At 40.3% G+C, this 27,808-nt stretch overlaps 1 protein-coding gene across 5 annotated transcripts in view; it reads left to right on the forward strand.

The window, feature by feature from the left end:
• The window catches only part of loxl3b (lysyl oxidase-like 3b), a 31,292-nt gene extending 3,863 nt beyond the window's left edge, over window positions 1–27,429 (forward strand). Inside the window, exons 2-16 of one of the 5 annotated variants that reach the window (XM_086275363.1) lie at window positions 2,576–2,926; window positions 3,680–3,843; window positions 5,017–5,234; window positions 9,302–9,367; window positions 11,877–11,933; window positions 12,925–13,132; window positions 13,212–13,392; window positions 19,816–19,970; window positions 22,143–22,298; window positions 23,258–23,417; window positions 23,661–23,904; window positions 24,940–25,055; window positions 25,193–25,329; window positions 26,450–26,561; window positions 26,668–27,429. In XM_086275363.1, coding sequence (XP_086131489.1) covers window positions 2,584–2,926; window positions 3,680–3,843; window positions 5,017–5,234; window positions 9,302–9,367; window positions 11,877–11,933; window positions 12,925–13,132; window positions 13,212–13,392; window positions 19,816–19,970; window positions 22,143–22,298; window positions 23,258–23,417; window positions 23,661–23,904; window positions 24,940–25,055; window positions 25,193–25,329; window positions 26,450–26,561; window positions 26,668–26,741 — 2,391 coding nt within the window. In that variant the 5' untranslated portion in view covers window positions 2,576–2,583 and the 3' untranslated portion in view covers window positions 26,742–27,429. Of the gene's footprint in view, window positions 1–2,575; window positions 2,927–3,679; window positions 3,844–5,016; window positions 5,235–9,301; window positions 9,368–11,876; window positions 11,934–12,924; window positions 13,133–13,211; window positions 13,393–19,815; window positions 19,971–20,712; window positions 20,884–22,142; window positions 22,299–23,257; window positions 23,418–23,660; window positions 23,905–24,939; window positions 25,056–25,192; window positions 25,330–26,449; window positions 26,562–26,667 lie in introns of all 5 variants that reach the window. The other 4 variants (XM_086275362.1, XM_086275364.1, XM_086275365.1 and 1 more) reach the window with 4 other exon arrangements.
• The last annotated feature ends 379 nt before the right edge of the window (window positions 27,430–27,808 follow it).

Genomic DNA, 27,808 nt, shown 5'->3' on the forward strand with positions numbered 1-27,808 from the left:
TAAGAAGACAAATTCTAAAACAACAAATGTCTGCAAGGAAGTGTGTAAACGTCAGTTTATTATTCTGTAAGGGAAACATTTGCAGCTATATGCTCTGCTAACTACGCGAATGTAAGGAAACAGTGTTTTCATTTGATTTTCTTCTTAAAAAATATTTTTGAGAACGATTCAAGACACAGAACACACAAATAAGCAGCTTCAGACGTGCTGGCTATGCCGTTAAAAGCCTCTTCTGACCAACTGTGAATGTGTGTGTCCTTCCATTCGGCGTGAAATTGGACTCAGACGATGTACTCAGCCTTAGATCATGTTTTGGAAAGGTTAACTTAAGTTTGTGGTTTCTGTACAAACACACCACACTGCTGCATTTGTGTCTCTGGAGGGACAGACGTCCACTCGCTGAAAGCTCAAAAGGAGCGTGGCTGTCAGGTTATCAATAGCAGGCCTATGCCGAAAAGAGCAGAATGAGGTTTTCTGAGAAAAATCAGACTTTTGGTATTTCATAGAAAAAAACATTTATTAATAATTTATGAATTATTAACCCAGAGTACTGTCTGTTCGGCATTGTGAAACATTAGCACGCACAAATTGAAAAAGGTTGAACAGAAAGCTACAAGGACACTTTAATTAATTTAATAGATATAAACATTCATGTGGCCTTTAAATTCAGCCAGATCATGGGGTCATTAAAGCCTGTGCTTTTTAAAAGATCTCCTCCCACCCCCACACACATCAGAATCAAGTATTAACCAGCTGGTTTGAATCAGACTGCTGGAGCAACTCTACACCCTCAACATCAATCCTTCCATGTGTTGAGCATATTTGAGGCGCTTTTTTCAGCAGCAGTTGCAGCTATTTAGAAAATACACTGAGGGCGAGCAGTTTGTGTGTTGTGCGCGATGTGCTGAAAATACTGTTGCAGTTACTGATTTCCTAATTTTTTTGCATGTTTGTCAAACTTGCGCGTTTCAGCTCATCAAACAAATTTAATGTTAGACAGAAATAACCTGAGTAAATACAGAATATAGTTGTGAAAATCAGGATTTCATTTATTTTAAAGTTATTTAAAAGTTATATATATGACCTATGTGGCCCTATGCAAAAGGGGTAAATGACCATTAACCATAATAGCTCGTTGTGTCACTTTTTCCAGCAAGAAGTGCAATCATGCATTTCTTATATCTAGTCACGATCTTTTAAGTTGCTATGGGGGAATATTTGGTTTTCGAGCATGAACGGCCCGTGTAAGGTCACACAAGCTAGAATCTCAATCTGGTTTAATCTGGACTTTTCCAAAACCTTCATTTTGTTTTGTTTTTTGAGCCAATCAGAGGTGGACTTGCTGGTATCAAGTGTGCTTGAGCTTCAGGGCAGGAAGTCATTGCCAAAAATTCTCCTTCATTATTTTCTGTTTGACAGTAGAATTCATTGTCCCATCAATTACACCAAGTCCACGTCCTGAAGCAACAGAGCAGCAAAGCAGCCCCAGACCATCACACTACCACCACCATGTTTGGCTGTTTTTATGAAATACTGCGTTCGTTTTATGTCAGATGTAGCAGGACTCAAACCTTCCAAAATGATCAACTTCTTTTTCATCAGTCCACAGAATACCTCCCCAAAAGTCTTTGAGATCATCAAGATGTTTTTTGGGGAAATGTGAGACGAGCCTTTGTGTTCTTTTTGGTCAGCAGTGGTTTTTGTATTGGACGCCATTTTCGCCCAGTTTCTTTCATATTGTTGAACCATGAGCACTGATCTTAACGGAGTAAAGGCCTGCAGTTCTTTAGATGTCGTTCTGGGTTCTTTTGTGAACTTCTCCTGAAAGAGTCGTTGATGTGCTTTTGGAGTAAAGTTGTAAGGCCAGCCACTCCTGGGGAGGTTCACCACTTTTCCAAGTTTTCTCAATTTGTAAATAAGGACTCTCACTGTGGTTTCTCAAAGGATTTGAAATTGTTTTGTAACCCTTTCCACTGATTAACAGATGTCAATGACTCGGTTTCTCAGCTGTTTCTTCAGTTCGTGGCATAATGTTTTGCTTTTTTTGAGATCTTTTAAGCTACATCACTTTGTCAGACAAGTTCTTTTCAGGGAGTTTTGGATTCATCAGGTCTGGTAAAGAGACCAGTGTGAGGATAGTGGTTACTCTCAGTTAAATCATGATTTAAAAAGGGGTGAAAATGTGAGAAATATGGAAAAAGAACTAAGAAATCCTGGAGAGGGTTAGTACTTTTTCATTACACTGCATTGGGGCACCCAGAGACTCTTCAAGGAATCAGGGTTAAAATTCTGGGGTCACCTTTTTATACCAGTCAATGAAACCATATTAGAGTGGGAGCTGATCTAACTAAGAAAGAGGGGTCGACTTTTTCAAAAAAATACTTCAAAGAGTTAAATCTCTGTCTGAATTGACGTAAAGGAATATTTGGTAATTACAGCACAAACAGACTTTTTTCCCAGTGAAAAACGAGTTGTAGAAATCAGTACAACTCTGATATCTGTGTTGTGTTTTCTCTCTGTGTTTTCTTAAATGTGAAGTATATAATAACTTTCTTGCACCTTCCTTTATATGCAGCTGAAATAATGGATAAATCAAGATGCAAGCAGCAGTTAGCGTTCAGCCTCCTGCTTGGGTTGTGGTTGCCTCACTGTTTAACTCAAACTACACCGTCAAACACCGCCACGTCAAAGCCCACAACGACACCGACACCATCCCCATCCCCCCGGCCCGAAAGACTAAAGGTCAGACTGTCTGGATATCCTCGAAAACACAACGAGGGCCGGATAGAGCTGTTCTACAAGGGAGAGTGGGGAACCATCTGTGATGACGACTTCACGATAGCTAACGCCCACGTACTTTGCCACCATCTGGGCTTCGTCTCAGCCACAGGATGGACCCACAGTGCTAAATATGGCAAAGGCCAAGGTAAGGGTGGCTTCAGCCATGAGTGTGTCTAATTTCAGCATTCAGTTAAATATACAGTGTGATCATCCATTTGTGTTTTACATGATGTAACACACATAAGGGTGTTCAGAAAAGTAGTTGTTTCCAACAACATTATGTGCCAACATAAAATCTAGTTTGTCTAGACTCCCCAGTGTGTAATGTGTTGAAAATGATTGAGTAGAATCGTTTTTATTACCATTTGCACGGCTTCCCAACTTTTTTTGAATTGGGGCTGTATTTTTGTTCACCTCAGTATACTACCTAAATTGTAGTAACTGTGAAACGCCTTTACTTTTTAGGAAGTGCATTAGGACAATTTTTTGTGGTCCTACACAATAAAAAAAACTGTATGTTTCCAGATGTTTATGAATAAATATTTGTAAAATAATAACATTCCCATCACCTCTAGCTGTACTTAGGTTTTTGGAACTAATTAAGTTGCCATGCTAACATTCCATGAACATGTTAGCATTGCCTTTGTGTGTAAGTAACGACGTCAATGTTAGCATTTAGATCGACCTTAGAAAGCCGCCGTGTCTAGCCTTAAAAAGTCTTGTAGAGTCTTGTAGTGATTTTAATAAAACTATAACCACCGAAATCGTAAGTGCAGCTGCAAACGTTTTTTCCTAGCCACCAGTGTTGCAAACAAGTGCTACTTCCAGGTTTGGGTTTATTGCTTTCTCCCTCCTGGGAGTGTGGTGGAGTTTCCCTAACAGTCTGTCGCCTGCGTAGGAAAAATCTGGCTGGACAACGTGCAGTGTCACGGAGGTGAGAAGAGCATTGAATTCTGCAAGTCCCGTGGCTGGGGCAACAGCGACTGCACTCACGATGAAGATGCCGGAGTTGTCTGCAAAGATGAGAGGATACCCGGCTTCGTGGACTCGAATGTTATTGATGTAAGTTGCCGAAACATATTTAAGAGAGATTAAGTTAGAGCCGATTAAGAAGCCGTCACTTGTTTATAAACAATCCTTTTTCTTCACAGTTTATAGACTTGATATATAAGGACTACACACATGGAAGAAATCTAACGCCTCTGTGCAGCTCCACCTGTGGCTAGTGCACATGGTGCTGATTAGCTCTTTTTCTATAACGTGTCTAACCTGCTGAAAGCAAAAGCTTCTCCAAGTGTAAACTCCTGAGGTAAAATTGTAATAAACTTAGCAGCTACAGTCAGTTATAGCCGGGCAAAACACTTGTTTTGTTGTTGATCCAGTAAATTCCTGGCTATGATGCTTTCGTAGGCTTGAAGGTAAAGTAGTTTAATTTGACCATTCATCTAGGTCTCTGTAGTTTTGTAGTTTTAAAAGTGTTTCGTACCAATTGCCAGTGAAACTCATGTGCATTTTGAAAAAATGGATGTCACCAGTTCATTTATGAGTTTCTGTACTTGAGGCAGGACTTCTGCGTCTAACACCTCGGCTTACGTTATGCAGAATACATGAATGTCAAGCTCAAAGTTAAACCATGCCCTCATTTAATAAATAAAGATGTGCAACTCAGAGCCTCTCAGGACACACACATAGGTGGGTTGCTGGCTGAGATTTTTTTCCAGTCGGTCTCTGTCTTTGATGTTGTTTGCATAACTGAATGGTCCCAGGTGAACAAGGTTATTCTGGTGACTCGTCTTCACAGACTGAATGAGCAGATGACACAGGAAGATTGCATTAAATACAAAAAGCTTCATAGGAATAAGTGAGTGGATTTTCAGATACATGACCATCTTCCCTCTTTTTCTTTGTTGCTGTGAGTGAGGGTTGCTTAAATGTGGCATCCAGACTTTAATCTACGACCAGAGCCAGATTTTTCTTTTCCAAATAAACAGCAGCGGAAGTGAGTCAGTGCATCGCTGGCAATCGGAGTCACGTTTACCACTCGTGAGCTGTTAGTGAGAGCACGAGACCTGAAAAATACTGTCCGGTACAGACGTGAGTCAGTGTGTAGTCTGGTCCTCTCATGCAGGACAAGTTTCATAAATAGTTTAGCTTTCATCCATATAATTTAGCTCCAAGAGCAACTTGTGATCCTGTATAAATAAATATATTTGTTATTTATTCCTGTTCTGCAAGGCACAAGTTGATGAGAACAAAGTCGAGGAGGTGCGACTCAGGCCAGTGGTTGGCGTGGCCAAAAAGAAGCTGCCCATCACGGAAGGTGTGGTAGAGGTGAAATACAAAGATGGCTGGGCACAGATCTGCGATGTAGGCTGGACAGCCAAAAACACCCGCGTGGTCTGTGGCATGCTGGGGTTCCCTCATGAGAGGAAGGTCAACAAAAACTTCTACAGGTAAGTGAATTGCATCAGGTTATGAGGCTGTTTGTGTATATCGTTTCAGCAAGAGAGACCCCACACTACTTTAAAAGGGAAAGCATGTTTGTGTTTTTCTTTTGGTTGCTTTTGGAACCTTTATTTAGCAAGAAAGTGAAACTCTGGAGACAAAGGGTGTCTTTTGAGAGAGAGAGTCTTAGGCCAAGATAGGCCATTTTAAACTAGCATGTTTTTTAATAGTGGGAGAAACCCAAGATCCTGAGAAAAACCAGCGAAAACACAAGCAAATCCCCCATTTATTGATAATAATCTTCAACTAATCTCGAGAAAGACATTTGTTTTGTTGCCAAGACTCAGATGAGACGATCACATGTCTGTATAGTAAATGTGAAGCTTGACCTAGATGCTTGTTTCAGTTCTTCCACCTTTGTTACTTTCATCTACTTTCGGTCTTTATGTTAAAGGCTGCTGGCAGTAGCTTCATGTTTAAGACCAAGACAGAGTAGGGGAAATAATTGTTTGATTTTCTGCTGAATTTGTAAGTTTGCTCACTACCAATGAAATGAACAGGCTCTATTTTGATGGTATTTTCATTTTAACAGAGAGAGGCAGGATATCAACCACAAATCCAGAAAAAATACATTACATAAAAGTCATACATGTTTAGGTTAATGAGAGAAATAAGTATTTGATCCTCTTCAAGCAGCCAAAATTCTTTCTCTCATAGATTGTCTTTGTGCCCATGCAGCACATAGATTTCAATCAATCAATCATTGAATTACAGATCTGAACTTGGCATATGTATGAAGCACCTGTCCATCAGTTCCTTCAATTCCAACCTCTTCACCACCAAGAGAGGAGGCATTGGTGTTCTCACAGTCACTGAGAACACCATTGGTAACACGCTGTGCTGTAATAATTGAAATCTTGGCCTGACCGCAAGGTTCACCTGCTCAAGAAGGCACATGCAGAGGCCTATCTTAAGCTTGCCAGAGAACATCTAAATGATTCAGACAAGGCTTGGGAGAAAGTGCTGCTAACAGAAGAAAACAAAACTGATCCCTTGGGCAACAAATCAGCCTTCCATGTTTGGAGGAAGAGAAATGCCGAGTATAACCCAAAGAACACCATCCTCACAGTCAAGCACGGAGGTGCAAACATGCTTTTGGGGTTGATTCAGGATTACTTCAGTGCATTGAGGGATCAGTGGATGGAGATATGTACTGTAATATCTTGGATGAGAACCTCCTTCCCTCAGCCAGAACCCTAAAGATAGGTAGCGGATGGGTTTTCCAGCATGACGGTGACCCAAAAAGTATCACTAAGTGAACAAAGGAGTGGATAAAGAAGAACCACATTAAGGTCATAGAATGTCTCAAGACCTCAGTCCTATAGAAAATCTGTGGAGTCATGAAACCTAAAGGATTTAGAGGGTTTCTGTGAAAAGGACTGGGACAAAATCCCTCATGAGATTGCTGTTCTTACCAACAAAGGCTACCCCACCATGTACTAAGTGATGTTTTGCTTGGGAATCAAATTCTTGTTTCAAATCATTTTACGACCTTTATTTAATGTGTTTTTTCTGGACTTTTGGTTGATATTCTGCCTCTCTCCATTAAAAGGAAACTACCATAAAAATGAGAAATTGCTCATTTTCAAGTGAACAATGTCACAAATTCAACAGGGGATCAAAAAATTATTTCCCCCACTGTATGAATCTCAAACCCCCTAAAATAAGAAGATGTATACTTCTTAAAATACCAAACTCTTCTTTTAAATTGATAGGAAAGAGAAACCAATTGCACAGCCTATAAAAATGTATTCAGTTATAGCGGACTTTCTTTTTCCAAGTTTATTTCTCAGTGCCAGCAGTGGGAATCCGGCTGCTTGTAAACAGCGGCTCTAACTTGCTCTTTCCCTCATTCACTTGGGATATTTGCTGCAGCCTCTCTGACATTATTCCCACACTTTTAGTGTGTAAACCAAAGTGGCAACAGTTTGACCAAACCTCAAGCAAGATCTTAATCTGTGTACAGTAAAGAGCAGACATTATAGTGACTGCTGTTTACTGTGGCTGTGACAGGGAATGCGTGTAGACTTCGCCTGCCAACGCTGCATGTGCTGTCTGCAGCACAGCTCGTGTGAGGAAAGCTTCAGCATTTTGTACGAGCGTCTGATTGTTCTCTTCTGGTTCCTATTTCTTCATTCAGAGGATGTTTTTGTTGTTCTTTGGATAGACTGCAAAGCTGAAAAACTTCTTGGGCTGTACTCAGTACTTTGCAAAGGAAGTTGACGTGACTGTTAACTGTGTGCATGAATGGAAACCACAGTCCGATTTGTGTTATCACAACAATTACCAGTTAAGATTTTACCTGGAGTGTTGATGTCTTATGATTGCAATAAAAAACATAACCTATCTTGTGATTTTTATGTTTTGCTTCCAACGTCATATATCAAGCCAAATTTCAGGCCTTTCTTTTTGTTTTAAAACTATGTAGACTGGATAGAGCAGACCCTGCTGTGTTATATGAGAACAGTGATTCCCTCCAGAGCGACTGCAGACATTCCTGGCTGCACTCCATTCAAGGACGTTTTATTCGTCCCCTGCAGACGGTTCACAGTAGTACGAGGGGAAATGTGTGTTTTCTCTCAGACACGTGTGAAGGCTGAGGCTTTGGGGGGAGGTTTGGAGTCATAGAAAGGGGGTCTGGGTAAGATAATGAACAGACTACCAGGACATGAAATGAGTCACAATGTTCATCTTTTTGGTGATATTTTATGGAACAAAGAGCTTCCAGTAGTCATACTTCACTACTTAAAAATACCTTGAGTTGTGTGTAGTCATAAACAATGTGGCAACGAAGCTGAGGCGATAAGTGAGCGTTAGATTAGATCAGCAAAGTAAAACTCAGCCTCCGGTCCAAGCTAATAACAGCTGGTCCAACTCACATTAACTGTTGGCTTAGCTACCACCTTTCTACATTTCCAATTGGAAAATCTCAAACTCCTCCTTTCACGCTGACCTAATCAGTGCTACGTGTGATGTCACTGATACCTGATCTGTTTTGCTCAGGCAGTCTGCAAGCTATTCAAGTACCCAGTAGTCTTTATATGCTGTGCAGAGCTTTGCAAACCAGTCTCTATATGTTGCAGCTGTAACTGTAAAAAAACAAACCCTGCTCTTCCCCTTGTGGTGAACTTTGCTGTGACTCCATTTCCTGTTTAAGCCAAATTTTAAACTGATTAGTATTAGACTTGCCACATCAGCCTACGCGCTGTTTTGAGGCCCTGCATGCAAGGACATCTCCAAAGCCTCTGCACTGGTTGGTTCCTGGCCATGAGTGTGGAAGCGTGTGGAAGTCAAAATACAGGAGATTACCATCAAATATAAATAACTGCAATCACTAGTAACTAATAAATTCCTTTCTCAGTGGTAATCCTTACTAAAATGGATTTTTGGAGCCGGCGCTGATTTTGATTTATAGGGAGTAAAAAAACCCTAAAAAAACAAACATAAATTACATTATGCAATTCACAAACTCATTTTATTACTTATTGTAAAGCCTCTGCGTTACAGCAGCCACACAGCTGGGATGCATGCTCTGTCACATGTGCTGCACATGGTGCTAAGTATTGCAAAAAGTGCAGTCAGCAACGCTCTGCTGGACAAGCTAAATAACCACAACCTCGAGCTTTTTTTCCCTGCATTATCTTTTCGTACGGTCACATGTAGAGTAACACATCTGTGACATGCCAAGGCTGTTTTATCACTCAAGCTATGAAATATAACTGCGCTATATTAGTCAATAACCAATACTGTGTTGATAAATGCTTACTGAGGATGTCCATTGCACTAATGAATTCTCAACGGTTAGAGTTGCTTTCAGCTGTTATCACACATGTGCGCATTGTGTATGTATGTGTACTTACAGAATGCTAGAACTGTTACTCACCACTCTCTTCACTAGCTTAACTAAATGTGTGTATTGACCAAAGACAGCCTGTGTATGTGTTAGTGTGAATTGTGTGCTTGGATGTCGTTTCTCTCCTGCATGTGATGGAATTTGGCTGTCTCACTGTTACAGACGTCTGAAAAAGCGAGCAGCTGAGAAGGTCTCCAGGCCAAAGGTTAATGTTTCAGCCGGTGGAAGGTACACTGTCATGGGAAAATCCGCTGTCCATGTCTGTCTGCACTCTTGTTTACTGTAGTTTTGGTAGTGGGTTTCCAGTTGGAGTAGAAAATAACCACTCAGTGCCTGCTTTTTAGCTAGTTGTCCCTTCCCCTCTCTAATCTCATATTATTATGTTGTGTGGAGCATATGAAGGGGTTGTGGTACATTGTGCTAAGGTACTTTTCTTCCCATTTCTGTCTTTTAACATGTCTGCTGACAGCACAGATTGAGAATGATACCTAAGTCAAAGCATATTACTTAAATTTTATATATTTATATCATCAGCACAAACCCATTCTTACTAAAATTCTTAGCATTCCACAGTATTAATAACAAAACACATAATGAATCTTTTGATGATACAGATGTTGTCAATCTGTGCAGTGTCAGAGGCCTGTTTGTTTTAATGCATTAGTCCTCCAAATCTAATGCAACAGCTGGAAATCCCATTCTTCATTATGGCCTGCTTTTTGGAGGAGGTCAGCAACTTTTCATCCTGGGTTCTTACACTGAAGCAGTCGCAGACATTTGACTGCAGAGTTCATATAACCGAAAGTGACCTGCATCTGGTAGAATCTGCAAATAATTGACAGTGTTTGTTTTATCCAGTTCATCCTGTTTCATCCTGGTATGTGAGTATTAGGAAGTCGCACCACAGATGTTTTTGGATGTGTTACATGATACTTTTTGGTGTCCTGAGGTTAAACTTTTGCTCCTGAGGAAAATGAATTATTACAGTGAATAGCTAAGCTTAACAGATAAATGTGGTGTGAAGGAATATACCTTAAATCAGCAGTCCCCAACCTTTAAGGTGTCGCAGATAAATACAACAAAATAAAACCGGTACCGGTACCAAAAAAAAGAAGATTTACTCATAACACACGGGAAAAGACCCAGGGAAACTGAGTTAATGATAAAAACAATAAAAAAATAACACGAAAAACTGATTAAAAACCCTCGAAACCATAAATTTCACACCCGAGCCTCAACTCTCGTGGCCCGGAACCAAACAACTCCGTGGCCCGGGCGTTGGGGACCTTAAATGACCATGCAAATAGAATCTGCATGGTCATTTAAGTCAGCTAATCCCTCAAAACGATCAGAATAAATAAATTTGTCCTTTTCCAGTTTGTGGTTTTCAATGCCAAAGCTTGAAATAGTTTTTTTTTTCCAGTCATTGTGTTGTAGATTTTTTGGGATTGTTGTCCCAACACATGACCCCGTTTTGGCCAACCTTTAACTGACTTTATAATACGTTGGTATACAGAGGATCTCATGAACCTAATGACTGCTCGGGTCCTGTGGCTGCAAAAAAGTCCAAATCATCACCTTCACCACTGTGCTTGACAGTAGGTATGAGACGCTTGTGCTGATATGCTGTGGTTGGTTTTTGCCAAACATGGCGCATCGTGGCCAGACATTTCCACTGTGGTCTGATCTGTCCAAAGGACTAGCAACCTGCCCCAGCTTCTGCTTTTATAGAGACTTTTATACTCGCTGACTATCAGTTAATCAAGTACCTTTGATTAGCACCACCTGGAAGCTGCGTACTCTTATTTCACATTGAAGCAGTGAGGGTGCTCTTATTAGTTTGGCAATCGAGCAACATTGAAATACTCTTTTTTTCTGGTTAAAACAATACATTTACAATTTGCAGATTCTATTTGATTCAGTTCTTGACATTTGAAGTTTTTGGGATAAGTAAGAAACTCTTTGACATTTAAAAGAAAAATCCATCAACACAAAGCACAGATCACCCTTACCCACAGACCCTGTATGGACTGTCATGTGACCTTTAACCATTAGACCTGCAGGAAACTGACACATCTGCTTTTTGTTTGCAGCCCATCCACACATAAAGCAATGCCATACCATATTTAAAAAAAAAAAAACCCTTAAAGTTCACACTGACATAAAAGTACATCAATCACAGTAGCTTAGTTTGTACTAACCATGTGTCAGTGATCGTGTTAAACATGTGATACACTTTATGGCCCAAAGCATATGGACATACCAACTGTATCACAATTTATTCTGTTCCTGGCCACCATCGTCACACCAACTGTATACAAAGGAAAGGCGAAATCTGAGTATGCTTTTGTCCATAAAGTGTATCTACTTATGTCAATGCTAATTAAACCTGTCGGGTCTCTGCCCTAATGGCCAACATTGTATGTTGTTGTGTTTTGTTTTCAGTCTATTTTTGTTGAAATTTTGTTGTAATTCACCTAAGAAGGATGTGCTTGGTTCAACTAGCCTGTGGGCTTTTTGTGCATTTTTACTCTGCATTACATCAGTAAAACAGTGTTTTATAACTGTGTAACGACAGTTGCTTAGCCTCTATGTTGAATATGGCACATCCTTTTGAAGAGTGTATCTGTACTAACACCCTATAATGTATTACGCAGTCTTTGTTACAATGATTTTTCACTTTGTCACATCACTTTCTTCACCTAACTGTGCACTCTAACCCATCTTTACCTTGCAGGCAGACACCCAAAGCTAAAGCTATCAATAAGTCTAAACAGAGCAGCCCTGGCAAAAGGTAATCTGAGAATGAACAACGAAGTGGGGAAATTTAACCTGTCTGCAAAGACCAACACACATGCTAATAAAGTCAGCCAGATTAGCCTAAAAGCAGCCAAAATATTGAATTTTCCCCTCTTCAAAAATAGAAAAACTGTCTAAACCAGATTCATTCTCTCCAGTATGACAACCTGTCCCATGCATGTGAATACTTATAGAGAATAACTCTGACATACTGACATGAAAAAAAAATGAAGTAGAATCAACAAAATTTTGAATATTGAAATTGTCATAGATGTGTGTGCGTACCGTATATGTGATTGTGTTGTTGAATGTCCAAAGATTTGTTATTATAAAGAGCATTTTAGTGTTGAAAAACTGATGAAATAGCTTTTGTCACATAGAGTCAGGTAGTCTGCGTAGCTTAGCACAAAGACTAAAAAATAGCAGGCTCTGATCTGTTCTCTGTGCTCTGAATCGAGTGAATCAGTAGCAAAATGCAAATGTAAAAACCATTTGCTATTTTATAAAAGGTTACCTGACTTTTTTTCTCAGCCAAGCAGAGACCTTTGCCAAGATTTTATTTAAGTTTGTGCACGTTTAAGTTTCCTGTTGGTGGTCTTTGTTGCTACACTAACCAACTACAGCTATATATTGTATATGGATTATACATCCTCTTGTAAAATGTTCAGCAGGACAGAGTAATGAATATTTTCCAAAATGTGACATCTTTGTTAACCCAAGTGATAATCATAATCTTTATTTGTGTTTAAAACAAACCACACCAACATTTCTTATTATTGCGTGTGTGTGTGTGTGTGTGTGTGAGATATATATATATATATATATATATATATATATATATATATATATATATATATATATATTTTTTTTTTTTTTTTTTTTTTTTTTTTTTTTTTTTTTTCTGTGTACCATAAATACAATCAGGGTATTGATTCGCTCAGTATTTCACTCACCACAGTCCCTGGCCGTGCTTCTGCTCCCTCCAGGTTGTATTTGGAACGTCAGAAGAACAACTTCCATCTTCACTCTGTGGCATGTACGGGTACAGAGGTCCATCTGGCCGCCTGTCCGCTGGAATTCAACAAGCCAAATGCCACATCCTCCTGCGCAGGGGGCATGCCGGCTGTCATTAGCTGCATGCCGGGGCCACTGTTCATGCAAAACAGCGGTTTGAAAAAGAAACTGAAAATTTCGGTAAAGTATTTTTTTGTGAAGTGGTCACAGATATGTGCTGGCATAGTTGAATAACGTGAAGTGTCTCTTTGTTCTTTAGACCAATGTGAGGCTGAAAGGAGGTGCCAAGGTAGGCGAGGGTCGGGTCGAGGTGCTGAAAGACAACGTGTGGGGGACTGTGTGCGACGACCGCTGGAATCTGCTGTCGGCCAGCGTTGTCTGCAGGGAGCTCGGCTTTGGCAGCGCCAAGGAGGCTCTCACCGGTGCCCGCATGGGTCAAGGTCAGGAATGATTAAAAAGTTTGTACAATGGTGATCTTTGGCTCCTCCAATCTGCATGTCAGAGTATCCTTGAGTGGGATACTGAGACCCAAGCTGCCCCCTATGCATTCATCAGAGTGTGAGTGTGTGAATGTTAGGTTTCAAGTACTTTGGCATAGTAAAAAGTGCCTGTGTGTGTGACTGGGTGAATGAGGCTTGTAGTAAGAAAGTGCTTCAGAGGGCTCAAATTTAATAGAAAAGTACCAGTGCATATCTAAAAGTTACCTGATCTGGTTCCACATATACAGTGGGGCAAAAAAGTATTTAGTCAGCCACCGATTGTGCAAGTTCCCCCACCTAAAATGATGACAGAGGTCAGTAATTTGCACCAGAGGTACACTTCAACTGTGAGAGACAGAATGTGAAAAAAAAATCCATGAATCCACATGGTAGGATTTGTAAAGAATTTATTCGTAAATCAGGGTGGAAAATAAGTATTTGGTCAATAACAAAAATACAACTCAATACTTTGTAACATAACCTTTGTTGGCAATAACAGAGGTCAAACGTTTACTATAGGTCTTTACCAGGTTTGCACACACAGTAGCTGGTATTTTGGCCCATTCCTCCATGCAGATCTTCTCGAGAGCAGTGATGTTTTGAGGCTGTCGCCGAGCAACACGGACTTTCAACTCCCGCCACAGATTTTCTATGGGGTTGAGGTCTGGAGACTGGCTAGGCCACTCCAGGACTTTCAAATGCTTCTTACGGAGCCACTCCTTTGTTGCCCGGGCGGTGTGTTTTGGATCATTGTCATGTTGGAAGACCCAGCCTCGTTTCATCTTCAAAGTTCTCACTGATGGAAGGAGGTTTTGGCTCAAAATCTCACGATACATGGCCCCATTCATTCTGTCCTTAACACGGATCAGTCGTCCTGTCCCCTTGGCAGAAAAACAGCCCCATAGCATGATGTTTCCACCCCCATGCTTCACAGTAGGTATGGTGTTCTTGGGATGCAACTCAGTATTCTTCTTCCTCCAAACACGACGAGTTGAGTTTATACCAAAAAGTTCTACTTTGGTTTTATCTGACCACATGACATTCTCCCAATCCTCTGCTGTATCATCCATGTGCTCTCTGGCAAACTTCAGACGGGCCTGGACATGCACTGGCTTCAGCAGCGGAACACGTCTGGCACTGCGGGATTTGATTCCCTGCCGTTGTAGTGTGTTACTGATGGTGACCTTTGTTACTTTGGTCCCAGCTCTCTGCAGGTCATTCACCAGGTCCCCCCGTGTGGTTCTGGGATCTTTGCTCACCGTTCTCATGATCATTTTGACCCCACGGGATGAGATCTTGCGTGGAGCCCCAGATCGAGGGAGATTATCAGTGGTCTTGTATGTCTTCCATTTTCTGATGATTGCTCCCACAGTTGATTTTTTCACACCAAGCTGCTTGCCTATTGTAGATTCACTCTTCCCAGTCTGGTGCAGGTCTACAATACTTTTCCTGGTGTCCTTCGAAAGCTCTTTGGTCTTGGCCATGGCGGAGTTTGGAGTCTGACTGTTTGAGGCTGTGGACAGGTGTCTTTTATACAGATGATGAGTTCAAACAGGTGCCATTCATACAGGTAACGAGTGGGGGACAGAAAAGCTTCTTACAGAAGACGTTACAGGTCTGTGAGAGCCAGAGATTTTCCTTGTTTGAGGTGACCAAATACTTATTTTCCACCCTAATTTACGAATAAATTCTTTACAAATCCTACCATGTGGATTCATGGATTTTTTTTTCACATTCTGTCTCTCACAGTTGAAGTGTACCTCTGGTGCAAATTACTGACCTCTGTCATCATTTTAAGTGGGGGAACTTGCACAATCGGTGGCTGACTAAATACTTTTTTGCCCCATTGTAGATATCTAACTCAACTGAAGAGGTTATTTATAGAGAAATGTTTGTACAGATTCAAAAAAATTATTTTATAAGACTTTGATCATTGAGTGGATTCTGTTTGAGTTTTTTTTTTTGCATTAAATCTCTTTGAAGCCAGGATGTGTTTATAACTGTCTTCAGAGAGGACTTCAGTCGCCAGCTGTCCGTCTCTGGCCTTCTAATCTCTCAGATCATCGCTTCAACCTGCAGAACTGATAATCTGCCTTTAACATTCCTACACGGATCCTCATTTGAAGCTTTTTGAAAAAGTAAAGGAATGCTACACTTGTAGAAAGATAAAAATGAAGGAATGGAGGACATGAGAGACAGAGCTGTAAATGTATTGTGCATTTTCTGATGAAGTCATTACAATAATGGGCCTTTCATAGTGTGTTTTATCCATTAATTCTCCGACTGAGTGCCCCATTCATTAAATAGCTTTTTTTTTTATGTGTTTGTGATTCCTAAGTGGTGGTCAGGCACTTTTAGAGCAGAAAAGTATTTTTTTTCCAGCTGGGCTATGGATCATTTCATGTGACGACGAGGCAGTCAGTTTTATAAGGCCAGCATGTGTCTGGGCCACCTGGGCTCCACATGAGCAACAAGAATGACTTTTTCTGCCAAGGTGTAGAAGACATTGCATAGAGTCAAAGATGTGTGTACACTGAAGACATATAGAAATGTAATCTATGACAATATATGCATAGATTATGGTGAGTTGTGTTGTTAAATAACAATTGTAATAATTTTTGTAGCTAAACTCCCTGGTCTGCACTTTGTCCATTTCCTTGGCTTGTAGGAAAAATATTAAAGTTGTTGAAATTTGGCTGAAAAGCTGATCTACTTCCAAAAGCCTCACTGAAGGCTTAGAGCAGGCAGGTTGGGAATCCTGAATGAAGCAGTTTTTTGTGTATATGTGTGAAGAAATGCATGTCCTTGTGAACAAATTGCGCCTTTGTTAGGTCGTTTAAGGTGCTGAATTTCGAAGAATTTTCTAAAACCAATCCACACACACACAACAGCTGCACATAGATAATACAATTAGTTTCTTGCAGCTTCATAAAGAACACACCCGTCACACCCGCTCTCAGAAATGCTGGGTGGGGATGTCTGCTGTAGTTTGTGTACATTATGATATCTACCACAGAAGAAGTTGGCCTGGGCTGTCTTCCAGAAAGCAGGTTTAGTCAAAACCTTGAATTCATTAACCCTGAGCTGCGATAAACTCTGGATTTTCCATTCCAGACAGAAAAGCAACACAAACTCTGGGTTCATTTCTGAAATCTTGCGCTTCTCACTGGCACGTGTTCCTTAGCATGCCTTGAGTTTAGTTTTCAGCTTTTAAGACACAGGGTGTCCTTTACATGATCAATGTTTATTTGTTTATTTGTTTATTTATAAGGAACCACATTAGCTTCCACAACATTGGTTGCTAGTCTTCATGGGGCCCAAACCATCAAATACAATCAAATAAAATATTACACAATAAAGTGGATACCAAATATCCACATAATTTGGCTCTTACATCCACAGTAAGGTTTTACAATTGTGAAAATATAAGCATATAAATATCAATAACACCAAAACAAAATACACAAATTTCCATTACAAATGGCATTGCCCTCTTACAGTATTTACAATGAATTAAAAGCTGCCTAATTAGGCTTTTAAGCGATTTTTAAAATTATGAATAGAAGCCAATTCTCTAATTGCATAAAAAAGTTGCTCTAAATATAACAGAGTTTTTCAAAAAGTTGCTTTTAACTCGAGGAGTTACTAAATTGCGGTTTGTTGAAAATCGTGTACTACGGTTATGTATTTCATCTGGATATTGCAACTGAGCAGAAAAAAAATATGGTGTGTTTACCAGTATTGCTTTCTTTAAAAATACAAGTAAGCCATAGTATAATTTAGCTTGTGCAGAAAGCCAAGAATGTTTATCATGCATTTTATCAATATTTGTATAGTATGAACACCTTAACACTAATCTGGCCACCTTGTTCTGGACTAACTGAAGTCTGTTCAGATCTGTCTTATTAGCTGCTGACCAAATGATTGATCAGTACTCTAGATCAGCGGTCCCCAACCTTTTTTGCGCCACGGACCGGCCTTTAAGGTGTCACGGAAAAATACAACAAAATAAAACTAGTACCGGTACCGAAAAAAAGAAGATTTATTCATAACACACGTGAAAAGACCCAGGAAAACCAAGTTAACGATAAAAACAATAACAAAATAACGCTGAAAACCGATAAAAACCAGTTATCTGTCATATGAATGTGAAGACAAATTGATTTGTTTAAATAACTATTTTTATCTGAACAGCACTCTACCTTTAAAATATTACATGCAGCAGACGTTTTCTCAGTCTGCCTCTGTTGGAGGTGATGTTGGTAGCACCGGCTCTGGAATATTTTAAAGCCTATATTATCAAAAGTATTCACTTACCCATCCAAATCATTGAATTCAGTTGTTTCAAACACTTCCATGGCCACAGGTATGTAAAATCAAGCATGTAGACGTGCAGCTTTGCTACTAAATATTCCACAGTCAGCTGTTGGTAGTATTGTAACAAAGTGGAAGCGATTGGGAACAACAGCAACTCAGGTACAATCAAAGAGCGGATTCAGCAGATGCTGAGGTGCATAGAGTGCAGAGATCACCAACTTTCTGCAGAGTCAATCACTACAGACCTCCAAACTTCATGTGGCCTTCAGATTACCTTAAGAACAGAAGATGGAGAGCTTTATAGAATGGGTTTCCATGGCTGCATCAAGCCTTATATCAGCAAGCAGAATTCAAAGCATCAGATGCAGTGGTGTAAAGCCTGTTGCCACTGGATTCTAGAGCAGCGGAGACATGTTTCTGGACGAATCATGCTTCTCCATCTGGCAACTCAATGTACGAGTCTGTGTTTGGTGGTTGCCAGGAGAACCATACTTGTCTGACTGCACTGTACCAAATATAAAGTTTGGTGGAGGGGGGTTATGGTGTGGGGTTGTTTTTCAGGAGTTGGGCTCAGTCCCTTAGCTCCAGTGAAAGGAACTCTTAATGCTTCACCATACCAAGACATTTTGGACACTTTCATGCTGCCAACTTTGTGGGAACAGTTTGGGGATTGCCCCTTCCTGTTCCAACATAACTGCACACCAGTGCACAAAGCAAGGTCCATAAAGACATGGATGGGAGAATTTATGGAAGAACCTGACTGGCTTGCACAGTCCTGTTCTCAACCCAACAGAACACCTTTGGGATAAACTACAGCAGCAAGCCCTTCTCATCCAAGATCAGTGTCTGGCCTCACAAATGCACTTCTGAAAAAATGTTCAGAAATTCCCATAAACATACTCCTGAACCTTGTGGAAAGCCTCCCCCAAAGAGTCAAAGCTGTTATAGCTGCAAAGGGTCGGCCAACATCATATTTAACCCTATGGATTAAGAATGGAATGTCACTCAAGTTTGAGGCCTTTATAGGCAGACCCACACAACCCTCAGCAGTGGCCTGGCCACTGTGGGGTCCTCGCAAAATTCCCTCTTAGCAAAAAGGCAAAATTGTGATGGGTCAAACACAGGCTGGCCTACTTGGGGTCTATATAGAGGCTTCAAATGGCAAAACTGCTGTGGGATAAGCACCTTCCAAATATATTTTATGCCACTTCTTTCATTAAATTCATTCCGATCAGCTGCTGTGGATCCAGAGCGGGGTTACACTCGGACATTGTCAGTCATGCTTCCTGGAACAGACCTCTGCTGTGTGTTCAGACTCCTGTCCGACCACCACCTGGCTCAGCGAGTCCAAGAAACATTCCTGAACGTCACTGAAGTCGGAAACGAGTGTGGCCGAAGGAATTCCTTTCACAGAAATTACGCATCACAATCACCTCATGGTGCCATGACTTGCAGAGACAGAGTGAGAGTTTAGAGAGTAAATATGAAGCAGGGTGGTGCTGACCGATGTTAAAAAGTGAGCTCGGTATTCGTTTCAGTACTGCATACAGTTTGGAGGCCATGCAAAAAGAGACCTTTTAATTCTGCATATTGTAGCATATCAAGTATATTATAATAACCACCATAAAATCCAAAGACTACAATTTCAGTACTGCTAGTTTGGGGTGCTTCTTCATCTTTATTGGCTGAGCTTCTCAAAACCAGATTGAGCCTTTTGAAAGGTCCAAAAAGCAGTCGTGACCTGGATTGTACTAAATCGGTTTAAACTCCTAATTAACTGCCTTGGGGCTCAGTGATTACTGCAGTTGCCGCCACATACAGCTTAAAGATCTTGTACCATTTAAAACTTTTGTGAAACCCTCAGTTTTTGTCAAAAAATGTTTTCAGATAAGGTTTCCCCATAATTAACTACAACATCCATAACTGAAATCTGTTATGTCAGAAGCTCTAAATGTGTTGTGTTTCCAAGCTCTTAAATACTGTAGGATGTGTCTCATCATTTTGCCTTGAAAGACTATCAAAAGTAACTTCAAAGTTGTCAGTGCATCTGTCTGTCTGCTTGTCCAGGAATGGGTCCGATCTACATGAATGAGGTGAAGTGCCTCGGGCAGGAGAGGTCCATCTGGGACTGCCCCGTTAAAAACATCACATCAGAGAACTGCCAGCACTCAGAGGACGCTGCTGTTCGCTGCAACGTGCCTTACATGGGCCTCGAGACCTCGGTCAGACCTGAACTTTCTCACTAAAATGTTTCATTTAAAAGTTGTTAATTTGAGAAATTCTTGTTGTTTTATATGGAATTCATAGCAAATAGACTTACTTTTCTAAACAGGCTGAATGATTCGAATGTTTAGATTGTTTCTATCTTCTACAGGGGGGATAGGAAAGAAGTTAAATATTGTCTTATTTCACACTGTTTATTTTAATATCTTTTCTGGCCTTCAGTAGAAGCTGCTTTAGTCGTCTTTGTGCACAAAAATGTGAGATTTAGAGCTAACAGTAAGAACAATCTCACATCTGTTCTCAACCAATAATCCTTCGGTACTGTTGTCACAAAAAAGCTCATTGGCCAAATCCTCAGTTTGAGTTTCACATTTGTCTGCTTTGAATGAGTTTCCTTGTTGAGTTGCTGAAAAAGCAAATCAAAATGTTTTAAAAAAATCTAAAGCTTTTTCTGACAGCAGTGACCTCTTCTGAAACCCGAGTATTTCTGGTTACACTTCTCCTTGTGTAGATACACACAGACGGCGGGCTAAAACCTCCTGAAATTAGATACTATCATCAAAATAAACCTTCAGAAAATGTAATCTCATTAATTATCATCTGTAGTAAAACATGTATTGATTTTTCATGAAGTAGCCTGTAATATTTTAGACATAATTAGAGGTTGTTCACAAGAGAAAACCCGTCTCTTTGTGCATCTACACTTTGCTTTGTGGTTCCTAACCCCTTGGTCCCGCACAGATCCGAATCACAGGAGGACGAACCCGCTATGAGGGCCGTGTCGAGGTGCTGACCTCGGACCCTAATGGGACACAGAGCTGGGGTCTGATCTGTGGTGAAAACTGGAGCACCAAGGAGGCCATGGTGGCCTGTAGGCAACTGGGCTTGGGCTACGCTAACCAGGGCCTGCAAGTAGGTTATTAACACCGCCAAGGACAACATTCTGCAACAGAGTAAACTGTTGTCTTTTTTGGTACATATAAATCATATGGAAATATAATATACTGTCATGTACACCCAATGGCCTTTCATTTTAGTTTGTTTTTAAGGCTTCAGTGTTGTTAAAAGTGAAGAAACTCCTTGTTTAGACGACTGTATCTGCAGTTGACTGTATTCAAGGCAACAGTGTACTCAAATAGACAGAATCTAAGACTGGGGAGTGTTCACGCCATAGATTTTGCCTCACATGAGCCTGGTGCATTTAAAATGTGGTCTGCAATGGTGGATTCTGTGGTAGCAGATTTAGATTTGAAATCATACAATCAGTCTTCTAATGGACTACTGATCTATGGTTGCTGTCATTTAAGTACTAGTCCATTATTTTTGTAATTGTATCACCAAAATCATCCTTAACTGCTTGAATCAGTCAGGATGGATACATAGAAAAAATCCTGTTTCTTCTCATGTGGTAGTTTTCCATTGCCTTCTTACGTTCTGATGAAACTCGAAGTTTTAGCTGTGTAGGTCATGTTGCCTAAGAGGACAGGAGACTTTCCATTTTCTTCCGGGCACCAATACTCTGTCGCCTTAAAGACAGTAGTGTAGTAAACTCCAGATGCCGACATCCTCAAAAAAGTTGCAGCTGTTTTTCTGTTTCTGAGATGCTGAATCCAGCTTCTCTGGCAGTAGCTGCAGGGGCATGTTTACCGGCACGTAATCATGAAGCACTCAGCTCATCACAGGCACACGCACCACAGAGTGCAATAAATGAAACGGCCACTGAGTGTGCAGCTTTTTTTTCTTTTGGTGCATAAATGCTCAAATATATAACATTTGTAGTAATGACTAACGTAGACTTAAATTGTTGCAGTATATGTTTTAAGAATATATTTGAGCATGCATTCATGAACATGTGACAGCATATTATAATTTACATATGGGTAGATGTTTCTTTCTCTGTCTGGGGAAAAAAACAAAACAAACACTTTCGTGCAAGTGAAGCTTCTAATCTGACCCAAAACCGCTCGCCACCAAAGTGATGTGGTGACCTCATGTGGAAACCATGTCGATGTTTTCATCGCCTAGAAAAGACTAACCAAACTGCTGCTTCGACAACACACTTTCTACTGTGGGAGGACTGGATATGAACATTGACAGGTTTAGCTTAGACAGTTCAGAGACAGGGCAGGAAGTGTGTCCCCTCACTGACTCCCAGCAGGAAAACTCTGCAGATCCGGATAGTGGGCGGCCGGAGCAGTTATGAGGGCCGGGTGGAGGTTCAGGTTGGGTCCAAGTGGGGCACAGTGTGCAGCACAGGCTGGACCACAAAGGAAGCCATGGTGGTTTGCAGGCAGCTAGGGCTCGGCTACTCCATGCATGCCATCACTGTAAGTAGGAATGAAGACTTAAATCACACATGAACAAAACATGCACACAAGTAATGATAGCACAGACTGTGATATTGCTGATGTGATATTCAGGATTGCAGTAGAAGCACTATGAAGTTGAAGAAACATAGATTTGAATTACAAGTATGTTGTGTTTTACATTTCTTACTATAAACTTTTGTCTTTCTTTCTGTAAAAACTGAGGAAAGCTCACAGGAAAACTGACCAAAAAACCCCCCGAAATTGCTGAATTTAACTGACAGCATTTAGAAAATTCTAAAAGCTAGTGAAGCTCTTCAGACCCTCATATTTGTCACAGTGACTGATATAAAGTGAACAATTCAAACCTACAAAAAACTATTTGTAAGAAATATGTAGAAGTTCAAAATTGAACTTTGCAGAATCCAATTTTTGTAAACAATATTGCTTAAAAATGTTATTCTAGGTAGATCATAGTTATTGGTGCAATAGAATTTGAATCCCAGTTCACTGCTGATATTTTGAAGCCAAGCAGAAAACCAAGCAAAATGTGCAGATGTGCAACTTCACTGGCTAAAGTATAAAAAATGGGTAGAACGGACAAGGATGTGCACAATTACAAGGATGTGCTATTGAATTTTCCACTACAGCTAATGAGGCAGATTTCTACTTTGATCACTAGAGAGTGACTGTTGCACGTTATATTTAAAGGTTCGATTAGGCTATTGTTGCGTGAGGTTGAGAAGCCTTGCAGAAAGACTATTGAGTCTCTTAGCATCTGAACAAAGTGGTCATAAAGTCAGCATTACACTGTGTCCTCATTCAGGGGCCAAAAATGAGTCATGAACATCTGTTTTTCAGAACGTAATAGCGCACTGAACTCTGCAGCAGTCTGCGAATGATTTTGTCCTGATCGACGCACCGTGTTTTTTGTTTTTTTTGTCTTTGCACGTGTGCCTGTTTTGTTATATCTCTTTAAGGAAACCTGGTATTGGGACAGCAGTAATGTGACAGACATGGTGATGAGCGGTGTGAAGTGCATGGGAAATGAGATGGCTCTGAGTCAGTGCCAGTACCACAAAACTGTCAGCTGCCAGAGAGCGGCAGCAAAGTTTGCAGCGGGAGTAATCTGCTCAGAGAGTGAGTGACACGGAGACAAACAAAAGCTTTGATTGTTCATATTTATGTAAATCTGCAGCAAGATTAAACTTCTGCTGACCTCATGAAACTCAGTAGCCTTAATGCAATCATCAAACTGCAGAGAAAAGAAAGAATAACACTTTAAAATTAAGAGAAAGACTTTGATGTGCTTTAAAGACCACGTGTATTACCACAAAAAGAATGAGGACCATATCTCAATCCTAACCCTCCTTCTCTATCCAGCGGCCTCTGACCTCGTCCTGAATGCCTCTCTGGTTGAGCAGACAGTTTATATCGAGGATCGCCCTCTGCACATGCTCTACTGCGCTGCAGAGGAGGACTGCCTGTCTAAATCAGCTGCGAAGGCCAACTGGCCATACGGACACCGCCGCTTGCTCCGCTTCTCCTCTCAGATCCACAACATCGGCCGCGCTGACTTCAAGCCAAAAGCTGGACGGCACTCGTGGGTGTGGCACGCCTGTCACGGGTAAGAAACCAGGTCTATTATGAAAACAATAACCTCAATATGTGATTAAAGAATTAAAGGTTAAACCCCGAATAGTGATTTGCATTTCAATCAAAATAAGTTTGTGGAAGTTTAATTTTTTTTATTATAGCAAAAATTTCAGAAGGTCTCTGACTCTCAAAGTCTCAGTGGAAAGACAAAGGAAGAAACTTTTGTTTAGGTTCACGTTGTTAAGGTCTCATCCTGTTAAAAGGGAGTTCTTCCTCCTCACAGTCGCCAATTTCTCACTCATATGAGATCATGTGTTGTTGGGGTTTTCCCTACTTGTTTTAAGGTCTGGGATTAAAGTCAAATTGCTTAAGTTGATCTGGATTTATTTGAAAAAGGAAAAGAAAAATATTTATAACACGTTAGGTGATCCGCACATACTGGTAAATCAGTTTTGGGAGTATCTTCCTGTTCCCAAAATCGTGTTAAAACAAAATTCACCATTGAAGCAGAAAAGTAGGTATGAATAAACTGACCAAATGAACATAGGAGATAACTATGTTTATTATTATTTCATTTAAAAAGGACTAGAGTCTAGTATAACTCCAGTCTATGTGTTTTTGTTTAGTCTGTGAGAAACAAAAAATGTGCTCAGACTGGCGGAAAGAAGGTAGGAAGGGTGCTTATGTCTGCTATTCAGATAACAGCAGAGGACCAATTGTGTTTATCCAGTAACATGACTGGTATGAACTGACTGAGTGTTTAGACTTTGGGGATAAGTGTTCACAGGTCATATATTTGAGGCGTTAGTATATCTATTAAAAACATCTCCTAGTATTGCATTGTTAGAATGAGCATCAACCTAATGCACTTCCTGTGTTATCTTTGGTTTTTATCATTTTGCCAAATATACAACATGTCAGAAATTCCTGTAAAGTCATCCTGTTATCACCATGTAGATTCCAGATATAAGCAAATACCATAACGGACATCAGTGTGTGGTCAGTCATCAAAAGAGAAATACAGGATATAAAAGATAACATTTACTTCTTTTTATATTAAATACAGCCACTACCACAGTATGGATATATTTACCCACTATGATTTGCTGAATGCCAACGGTACCAAAGTGGCAGAGGGACACAAAGCCAGTTTCTGTCTGGAGGACACAGACTGTCAAGAAGGTCAGAATGATGATTTCCTTTTAATGAATTTATTATCAAATAAACATGACCAGAAAATTCCCTAACGACCTTTTTGCATTGCTGCTAGTCTTTCAAACATATCTCACTGAATCTGTCTCTTCTTCTGGGACATTAAGGCATTTCTAAACGATACGAGTGCGCCAATTTTGGCGATCAGGGCATCACCGTGGGCTGCTGGGATTTGTACCGTCATGACATTGACTGCCAGTGGATTGACATCACAGACATCAAACCTGGAAATTACATTATGCAGGTGAGACTGTGGGACTCAGTGTGTAGAAACCTATTTGAGAGAGTTATAATGGAAATTCAAAGCACAGAACCGCAAAAATGGTGACGTTCAGATTGGTTTTACCCACATGAGGCCAGTTTCAGAGCTCTTTGGCAGATTCATATATATATTTCAGTGCTAGTAAAGGCAAACAAGGATAGATGATGCTTTGATTGATTGTACTTCAGCTGCCGTCTTTCAGTTTATCGTGCTAATACTGGAGCTTCAGTAAGCCAGCAGATCTATTACCACTGCACTTATACCTGTTAGAAACAAATTGCCATAATCAACAACAAAACATTGCCATGGCAACACGGCTATGTCCTCTTCAGAATTTAATTGTAGTACAAAGAGTTGATTGAACAAAGTGTGACAATCTCTATAAATGGAGATGTTTTGACTCTTTGCCTATCTTGAGCCAAATGTGAGGCCATCTGTTCAACAACTTAACACTTGGCCAAAACTGAGTCATGGAACAATGATCGCAAGCACAGCAGCAAATCTACAGCAGAATGGTTGACAAAGAAAAGAAGTCAACACTTCAACCTGACTGAGATGCTGTGGTGTCACCTTAAGAGTGCTGTGCATGCGATTCAATAAACCGAAACAATGCTGCAGAGAAGATTGGGCCAAAATTCCTCCACGACGACGTGAGAGGCTGATAAAGTCACAGATTATTGCTTCATGTTATTGTTGCTAAATGGTTTCTACAAGCTACTGAATCATGGGGTATACTTAGCTTCTTACCTTTGTTTTTCGCAGGACTGAATCTCAGTGTTTCTCTGCAGGAAATAAAAAAGTACTTAATTTTTTAAAGAGCTCCACACATAATAACACCTACAGGGCAGATTAAGAAAGTTGATCTCCATAGTTTTCTTTTTTTATTTCTTTGAAAGTCCTGTTTTCAGGTCCAGGGAATAAAGTACAGCTTCATCGCTCTTTTTCTATGGGGAACTCTTCTCTTTAACTTCTCTTATACTCAATTCTGCATATATTCTGCATTTTCGTGTGCTTAGTATACTTAGTTTTGGGTCACACAGCTTGTCTGACCATAAAACCAACAGAGTAAGAATAGTTTATCTAATACTTCTCCTCTGTTCAGGTTGTAATCAATCCAAACTATGAAGTGGCTGAGAGCGACTTCACCAACAACGCCATGAAGTGCAACTGCAAGTACGACGGACATCGGATCTGGTTCCACAACTGCCACATTGGTAAGTAGTGGAAAGCAGTGAGACTACCAGATAATGATAATGATAATAAAATGTACTCTTATTGGCATCTCTGACCACCTTTACTGATTATTTGATCTCCCTGCAGGGGATGCATTGAGCGAGGAGGCAGAGAGGAGATTTGAGAAATATCCCGGACAGCTGAATAACAAGATTTCTTAATCGCCAGTAACTTCCCAGCAACTTAGAAACCAAAGCGGGAATAAAGATACACCTCACTAACTCAGAAAGAAAGACACAAACCTTTTTTCTTCAGGTGCTAAAACGGATCCCCGCCACATATCTCTAGATTTGTAGTCACTGAAGCAGCGAGCGTGTGCTCTACGTGTGAATTATTTTACTTGAATATTCAAGTGGTAATTTTTCGTGTAGTCTGAGGTGAGTGCGTGCTATATTTTTACTGCAAATTAAAATTTTATAAAGTCAGTGAGACAGTCTCCTGTGTATGATCGACCTTTTATATTCTGTTCTGTTTATGAGTTATGACTGGGTTTTTTTACATTTTTTTAAATCACCATAAAGAGAAAAGCTTCAATGTTTTGCAGATATATATATATATACAGAGATGCTTTTAAACCGCTTGTTTAAGTAATAACATCTGCCTTTGTGTTTACAGTATTTTGTGAATGTATTTATTGCCAACATGGAGGCACTAAAGAATCATTCTGGGTCAACAGCAGTATTTGGACCAGTTTGAAGCCATCGTTAGCTTTAGTGCACACACGTACTTTAATAATCTTTGAGAGATTAATGGGCAAAGGCCAAAGAAAGCTACAGTTACAGTTAGATTTGTTGTATTTACTCTGATGTAATCACATCTGCTGCACCAAATAAAACAGAGAAAAACCTCCTGAGACTCGTTTGACCGGGAATGATTCACTGCAACAATACTGAAGCTGTAAAGCAGCTGTTTTCAGTGCCTGTAAACACAGTCTGCTACAGATATACCAGCCACACTGGTGGAAAAAAAGCAGCATACTTTGGTGTTACAAAAAAAATGGTCTCTGGTATTGTATCATGCTGGTATTTTACTTTTCCCGCAATTATTTTGTGGTCATGTGGACCACTGCTCCAACGGTATGCTCCAACAGAACAATAGCACTTTTGTTTTGGTTCCTCGAACTGAGCCAGCAGCTGACTGCACAAATCCAACAATGACCTACTGCAGCAGTAAAGAGTCAGATTATGGTCAAAGATCATTTTGATTTAAAGTATGATAGATATATGAG

The sequence above is a fragment of the Aulonocara sp. 'chitande type north' Nkhata Bay genome, linkage group LG19 (assembly GCF_057382095.1).
Source record: "Aulonocara sp. 'chitande type north' Nkhata Bay isolate Kocher_YH1m ecotype deep benthic linkage group LG19, A_spYH_male_GT1.1, whole genome shotgun sequence".
Lineage (NCBI taxonomy): Eukaryota > Metazoa > Chordata > Actinopteri > Cichliformes > Cichlidae > Aulonocara > Aulonocara sp. 'chitande type north' Nkhata Bay.